General features: G+C 45.7%; 1 protein-coding gene across 1 annotated transcript; it reads right to left on the bottom strand.

Moving 5' to 3' along the window:
- Positions 1 to 208: 208 nt before the first annotated feature.
- On the bottom strand, positions 209 to 4025 carry LOC125513821 (phytosulfokine receptor 1-like). Its single transcript, XM_048679030.1, has one exon. It carries the CDS (start codon positions 3601 to 3603, stop codon positions 445 to 447), a length of 3159 nt encoding a protein of 1052 aa, XP_048534987.1. The 5' UTR covers positions 3604 to 4025; the 3' UTR covers positions 209 to 444.
- Positions 4026 to 8305: the final 4280 nt, after the last annotated feature.

Raw genomic sequence — 8305 nt, 5'->3', positions numbered from 1 at the left:
GAACATATGGCACAAAAGTATTTTACAAGACAAGTAGAACAATAAGATTTCTTACATGCTAAATCTGTATACTTCCATAAACATTAGTGGTCAAAGTTTTGGAATCTTGACTTTCCAGAAATTTATGTGCCTTCTATTATGGAACATAGAGAGTATTAAATATTACCTCAAAGATGACTTCAAAGTTTTGGACGGAGGGAGTAGTAAGTTAGACTCCCATGAAGCACATCATATTCATATGCAATAATCAGTCATATCTTACAGTGTTCACTCTGACAAAGATTATTCAAGAGGGGAGAAATTGAGTACAAGTATTTCTGTGTTGGTCACTGTTATTAAACTTCACTTTGTTGCTTTATTGCTAGCACAAACGCTGGCAAGCCATAAGACTAGTTCATGGGCTGTGAGTTCAAGTATTTCCACGAAGGTCACTGTTATTGAGCTTCACTTTGTTGCTTCACTGCTAGCACAAACGTTGTCAAGCCATAGCACTAATTCATGGGTTAATGGCCTCAGTTTAGGTGACTCACTAATGCACAAACATGCAATATCAATCATCTTCATCATTTGCATCTCAAATTTCTTGTCATACATTGCACGGTCCAATACGTCGGCTTCACGGTGTTCTCCTTTCATGTGCATAACCCATGAGACCAACTCCCTAGCTCCCTTCCTCTTGCACATATCAACAGGCCTCTTTCCTGTTAATAACTCCAGAAGAACAATGCCAAAACTATACACATCACCTTTGAAAGTGGCTACTGAAGACTGGCCATACTCAGGGGGGATGTAACCCAGTGTGCCAACTAGGTCAGTTGTCACATGTGTATCATAGGGACAAATTAGCCGAGCAAGCCCAAAATCAGCCAATTGAGCTTCAAAATTCTCATCCAGGAGTATGTTGCTTGACTTGATATCACGGTGTAGTATGTGAGGTTCGCATGACAAGTGCAGGTATGCCAAACCTCGTGCCGCTCCTTTGGCTATCTGAAGCCTTCTCTGCCAGTTTAATCTGGATGGGCCATCAGGCTTTTCATGAAGCCAGTGGTCTAGGCTGCCATTCGCCATGTAAGAGTAGATCAGGAGCCTGTCACTGCCATTCCTGCAGTAACCTTGTAGAAGCACAAGATTAGGATGCTTAGCTTTTGATAAAGTTTCCACTTCTGCTTTGAACTCCCTCTCCATCTGGCCAAAATCACCCGATAGTCTTTTGATGGCGATCTTTGCTCCATCTGGCAATGTTCCCTTGTACACTAGACCAAACCCACCACAACCAATGATGTTAGCCTGATCAAAGTAGTTTGTAGATTTCAAAATGTCACTGATAGTCAATGCCTTGTCATCATCTTCGTTCTGAAACAGAAGTACCAGTGACGCTGGTGCCAATTCGAATGCTACATTTGTATCCACAACAGCCTTAACTATATGATCCTGCCTTCTGAAGCTTCTCTTCAACGCAAGTACAACAGCAACAGACAAAACCATTGCTGCTCCAATTGCAATGCCAATAATTATTCCTAATATGAGACCCTTGTTCTTCCGATTTCCCGTTGCAGAGATGATGGGAGCATGATTGGACTGACATGGGGATAAGCCAAAGCGGGTGCCACAAAGGTTGGGGTTCCCCTCATAATCAGAACCAGTGAATGTTGAGAATTGCCCTCTTAATGGAACTGTGCCCATCAGATTATTGTATGCCACACTGAAGCTTGATAGAAAATTCAACTTTGTCAATGAATAGGGAATGCTTCCGGTGAGATTGTTATGTGACAAATCCAAGGATTCCAAGCTAGACATGCCTGATAGCTCATCAGGAATGATACCAGAAATATTGTTGTTGCTGAGGTCCAAGACATACAGGTTCTTGAGGCTTCCAAAGCCCGGCAATATGGCACCTATGAGCTTGTTATGACTGAGAATTAGAGACGGTGGAAAGCTGCTAACCTGTTTGTACTGCAACCCTTTGCCTGTTTTGTTCCTTTTAATGAAGAAAGGAAAATAATCAGTCTCTGTGGATTGCTGTGAGCTGTTGAATGTAAGAAGTCCCTTCATGCTCGAGAAACTGTTTGGTATTACCCCTGTAAGTGAATTGTTAGAAAGATCCACATAGAATAGAAACTCGAGATCACCAATCCATGCAGGAATATCCCCAGACAGTTGATTCCATGACAAATCTAGGACCTTCAATTCTCTGAAATTAGCTAACCATGGTGGTATTGCTCCTGAAAGATGGCTATTAGCAATGGCAAACACCTGGATCTTATGAAAGCCATGTATTCCAGTCATCGGCCAGGCCTTCCCATCATGGAAGTTCTTTGTCAACACAAGGCTTGTTAGGCTTGGACAGTCTTGAAGGACAGATAATGCCGAGGAAACATTTGTGAAGCTGTTGTTCGAAAGTGAGATGTAGGACAAAAACTGAAGCTTTCTAAAATCAGCTGGTATTTCGCCACTGAGGTTATTTGTGCCAAGATTTAGGCTTCTGAGACGATGGCAATCTGACAAGCTATCAATTGTGCCAATAAACTTATTTGTCCCAAGGTCAAGTGAGCTCAGTTGTGTCATCTTCAAGCAATTGAGGTTGATCCTTCCATTCAGTGAATTGTTCCGCAAGTACAACATCTTCAATGATGGCGATTGAGACAATGAAGCAGGCAACGGGCCTCTGAGGAGGTTGGACTGTGCAGAGAAGTACTCTAACTTGCCAAGCCTACCAAAAACATCTGGAAGGTGTCCAGAGAAGGAATTAAAAGAAATGTCCAGCTGAGCAAGGCTGGACAGATTGCCAAACCTCGGGCTCATCCTACCAGTGAGCTGATTCTCCTGCAGAGTCAAATTCTTCAGAAATTGCAACTTGAATAGGTCGTCTGGCAAGCTCCCGGAGATGCTGTTGAGCTCGGCATATAGCTCCTCGAGCTTTATGCAGTTTCCAAAGCCTTCCGGCAGTTCCCCGGCAAAGAGATTCGAAGTGAATCTTATCACACGGATCACTCGAGATGACTCACAGATGCTTGAATCAATTCTCCCGGTGAACATATTGTACCCTGCATCGAACACCGTGAGCTGCGCTGAACCATGGAGTGTGGGATGGGTGCCGCTGAACGAGTTGAACGATATGTTGAAGACCTCAATCACCGGGAGCGAGACGTTGGCCGGGAATGTGCCAGAAAGCTCGTTGTTGCTTACGTCGAGCCGCTGCAGTCTATGGAGCTGAAGGAGGGGTGCTGGGATGGCACCACGGAGGTTGTTATCGGAGAGGTTGAGCCACTGGAGATGGCCCAGTTGTGCGAGCGAAGGTGCCAGCTCGCCCTTGAGTTTCCTGCCATGGAGGTCCAGCCTGATGACCCGGCCGCCGGCGTCGCATGTGACGCCCACCCATGCACAGCAGTTGGCCACTTCGGAGGTCGTGTTTGAGAGCGTCCAGCCGCTGATGCCTCCGGTGACACCTCTCAGGAAGCCTTCCAGTGCACCATAATCATCTGGGTTGCAGGAGCTTTGGTTGAGGGAGTACACCGGAGACAGCAAGAGAAGCTGCACGGACAAGCACCATAGGATGAAACAGCTTGGCCATGTGGTAGTGCGTCGCATCAAGAAATGCCCCATTGATGCAGGAAGGGCTATGCTGATGCTGTTGAATGGGGAAGAGAGGTTCTTGTTTGTTGTGCTCAGGAGCTATGCGATATCTAAGCCATTTGGCCCCAAGCAACAATGGTGGCGGCAGTGAAGGATGAGGGAGAGAGGTGAGGTGCGAGACGATAGGACATGATAGCAGGAGGTCCGGTGCGTGCTCCGGTTTTGACCTGTGATTGTGCAGGCACTCGGCCGTGGGAGTCGTGAATTTTCTTGAGGAAATTGATTGTCTCTGTCAACTTGCTAGAGAGATCCACGGTCGGAAATCTTTTGACTTGCGTTCAAAGTTGGCCTAACCGTCCTTTTCTCCCTCGCTTTCCTTCTTCCTTTTGGCTGTTTTCTGGAAATGAATCTAATAACCAGCGTGAAAGCAGACCGGTGAAGGATACGGCCTGCATACAAAATGGATATTGCTATTGCTAGATGTTCGAAGACTTTGGTTAATGATTATGCTTCTCCATTTGTGCCTTAATTTGTGCCTTTGGTTAATCGATTACTGTTGAAGATACTACTGCGCAACAAGTGCTCAAAGGGCCAGTCTAAACAGGCAAAGCAATATTGCAAATATTAGTACTTGAAAAATATAATTACAGATATGATTGCATTTAGTGGACGCTGGCATGGACGTAATACCAAAACCGTGATCAATTTGGAATGCTTTTCATAAGATTAAGATATTTATAGGAAGATAGCTAGTTGCTATACTACTTGCCAGGCTTGTACATCCAAAAACTGAAGGATGGGTGGTTGTGGCAGGAGAGTCAACGGCCAGCGGCAAGCTATGCATGTGCAGCCGCCGCTTTCGGCCGGGCCGGGCAACGCCCTGCCGTGCCCGCCCGTGAACATACACAGGAGCACGGCATGGCACGGCTCCAAAAGCTAGGCGCTTATTATACGGGACAAAGGGCTGGCGAGAAAATTCTACTCGTGCTCTGCATTTTTTTTCCTTTTGGTGAAATCATTCGTGCTCTCTTTGGTCTATTATACTCTCTCCGTCACAAAATAACTGTCTCAAGTTTAGTACAAATTTATATTAGAATTAGTATAAAATTGAGACACTTATTTGGGATGAAGCTTAGTCTCAAAATAACTGTCTCAAACTTAGTACAACTTTGTATTAAAATTAGTACAAAATTGAGACACTTATTTTAGGATAGAAGGAGTATTAGGCTCGAGTCGGCTGCGACTAATAAATCTGTGGATGACGCACCGCGCTGTGTTGTTGGTGAGAGCTGGATCTTGGCCATCGGTTTAATACTATCTGGCTCAGTGTCTACCCTAAGAAAATACAGACGAGGCCATGTGCAGTTTAATTTACTAAAGCATCGTCAATTAATATGGATCAAAGTGAATAAATAGATACTCCCTCCGTTCCTAAATGTAAGTCTTTTTAGATATTTCAATAAGAGACTATATACAGATATATATAGACATATTTTAGAGTGTTGATTCACTCGTTTTGCTCTATATGTAGTCACTTATTGAAATCTCTAGAAAAACTTATATTTAGGAACTGAGGGAGTATATGTTTTGCGCCGAGTCGATTGGATGATTTAATGGAGCATGTGATTCCTTTAAACGTTATGGAACTTTAACCGCATGTTGTGTGTAGGCCAACTCGCAAGTTCAATATCGTACTTCACCGGTCCGCCAAATCACTTTCATGGCAATTACTTGCCTGAGTGGCCACAGTGACATGGTAATTGACTTCGCATCATAATAGGAACACACATCTAATCGTGGTAAAATATATAACAAGCTAAGCCAGGTAGTATGGTGCAAGCTTCCACGGTTCCACCAGTGCGCATTTCGTCTACGACCACTCGGACAGGGGCGGCCAATTACCTGGCGGAAATGCTACGCCACCCGCACGCCCACTACCCGTAACTTTTGTCTTTTGCTTTGCCTTCTTTTCCACGAATTGCCGGACCTGTGCTGTGCGGCTGGGTAGAGTCTTGGAAAGATTGCGTTGGAAAAAAGCCTTTGAAAAGGTTTGAATTTGGAATTGATTTCCGAAAGAGAGAATGTTGGCGTGCGTGTGCAAGATCACTAGCGACCGGCCTTTCCCGTTTTATCTTTGGTTTAGTGGCGTCGTTAGATCACATGTGTATACAAAGTCACTGGCTGCCATGCCAGTAGTGCACAAGACAAGATAGAACGTGCAGCATCTCATGTACTCCCTTCGTTTCAAAATATAAGTCTTTTTAAAGATTCCAACAAATGACTACGTACGAAGCAAAATGAGTAAAACTATATTTTAAAATATATTTGTATGTTGTAGTCTATTTGAAATGTCTAAAAAGACTTATATTTGAAAACGGAGGAAGTAGCATTTTAACTTCTCGTATCTAGCCGTCGTGAATGGATAATTTTTGCTTTGGTGCGTATCTATCCTTTCTACTCCATTTCGCAGAGACTTTAACGAAGAACATATCCACGTGATTAATCAACAATCATAGGGCGGTTAGCCACAGATTTATAATTAATCCAAGTCGCGGAACCGGATTCTGGTGGCTAATGGTGCGCCTTATCTCGCTACGCCACCCACTAGCAAGCTAACAACAAAACATCTAGTGGTGGAACGATCGATTCCTTGGGATCGTCGAGATATTGCTATTTTTCCCAGCGGTCAGTGGGCACTAAGATGAAGGCGGCCGTCCTTCCTTTCCTCCTCCAGTCCAATGAGCTCGCGATCCGGCTCCTGACATGGATCGCCAGAGAGCACGTAGCGTAGCCACTAGCCGGTGATGCGCTGCGCTGCTCGGCAACACGGGTCGTGCACCCGCAGTCGCCACCGAATGGACGCTGCGAGGCACCGAGAGGAGAGGCGGCAGCGTGACATCGACATGCACCACTACCACCATCATCATGCCACCACCAACGCCCGCGCGGTCGACCGTGCGAGTGCGACGAGACACCACCATTTCTCCGACGATTTTGTGGGCGGTGGGCCGGCGGGGTGGCGTCGTCGGTCGATCGCTTTATTTCACTGTCATGACCTAACCAGACCATCCATCCGAGCGGGTGTCGGGCCTCCAAGCGGCCCATCCCAGGGAGCTAGCGTAGAAAGGGGTTGCGTCTTCGGCTGACACACGGCCGGTCGATTTGGATCAGGCTAAAGGCTACGACCGTCGATGTCTTGCTTGCGGCCTCCGGAGCCGTGCACATTCCTGCCCAGAACTTGGCCGGGATTCTGTTTGAATTTCTTTTTCTTGAAAGCTCTGCCTGGCTTTCTTTGTTGCTCCTACTTTCTTCGCATGTGTGCACTCATTAATTAAAGTGAATCAATGACCAGATGGTGTGTGTGCTACCCTTGTAAATTAGCCTAACTTTCAAGTACTGGCCAACTTTAAAATACTAACTAGCCTGCTAGATAGGAGCAAAAGAGGAGACTGACTTAGAAGTGTAGATCAAAACATTGAAATTTTCAGACACCATTGCTAAAAAGGTACTCTGTTCATAGTTGAAATATTCTTTCGTCGGTGATGCTAACAGAGCCCAGCAACATAACTATGAGTTTGGTCGGTGACGTAAAGAACCGATCGAGCTAGCGAAACGTCGTTTGCAGTTTAGTCATTTTATTTTAAAGAAAAGGCATACATCCAACGTTATGAATAAATCCACGAGGTAGAGTACAATAGGGGAGGTCACAGAGTGATAAACAATGCAGCCACAAAAAGGCTCGACCATAAGTAGCATTATACGACCAAAAGGCCAGAATTACGACACGCATGCCAACAACCTACGGACGACAAACAGGGTCACATACCAGAAGAAGCACCAGCATCAGGTGGGGTTGGACTGCTCCTGCGCAAGGAGGGAAGACGCAGTAGTACGCACATTGCCAATCAGCACATCCATCGCCTCGCGATCGGCCTCCTTAGTCAATAATTTTCACTGCTGGAGAAAAGAGATGAGTTTAAACAAACAATTAGCAGGCTTGTTAGGAAAGACATGCTCAATAGTAAACTTGTTCCTCGTAGTTCAGAGCACCCAACACATGGGAGAGCATCCAACCCAAAACATGTGTCTTTTTTGCCCAGAGAGCTTGGACGAGCTGGCCCTAAGATTAAGATCAGCAAAGGAAGACAGGGACCAAATCAAATTCAACCAAGATCTAACACAACTCCAAAGCATCTTAGTGAAAATACAATTGAAAAGCACATGGTTAGTGTCCTCCCTGGCACCACAAAGCTCACAAAAGGCAGACCCAGGACCGTTCCGCTTGCGGATCTGATCAACCGCAGGAAGCCACCACGAATGGCTTGGCACACAATTTTTTTTAATCTTAACGGGAATCTTAGCACACCAAATCTCTTTGAATTTGGAGGTCGTAGAGACCACCATCAATCTTCCATACAAAGACTTAACAGAAAGCGACCCGAGAGCGTATGAGGCCACGAAACTGAGTCCGCCTCCTCCGAGAGCAAGGGGAAGAGCTCAGCAAGACGCTGCCACTCATCCATCTCTACAGGAGAAAGGGAACGATGTAGCCCCAAATCCCATTTATTATGCGAGAGATCCGAGATGGAAATCTCCTTTGAAGAACAGTACGGAAAGATCACCAGGAAGGCGCCATCATGTTCGCTCGCGGTGTCCCTGTAGTTGGCTTTGGTGATGTTGGCTGTCGTGGTGGTTTCGGCCTTCCCTTTACTTCGGGGCATCTTGGGTTTAG

Source organism: Triticum urartu, chromosome 6 (genome assembly GCF_003073215.2).
Source record: "Triticum urartu cultivar G1812 chromosome 6, Tu2.1, whole genome shotgun sequence".
Lineage (NCBI taxonomy): Eukaryota > Viridiplantae > Streptophyta > Magnoliopsida > Poales > Poaceae > Triticum > Triticum urartu.
The sequence above is the reverse complement of the archived record's forward strand: the minus strand, read 5'-3'. Positions and strand labels throughout refer to the sequence as shown.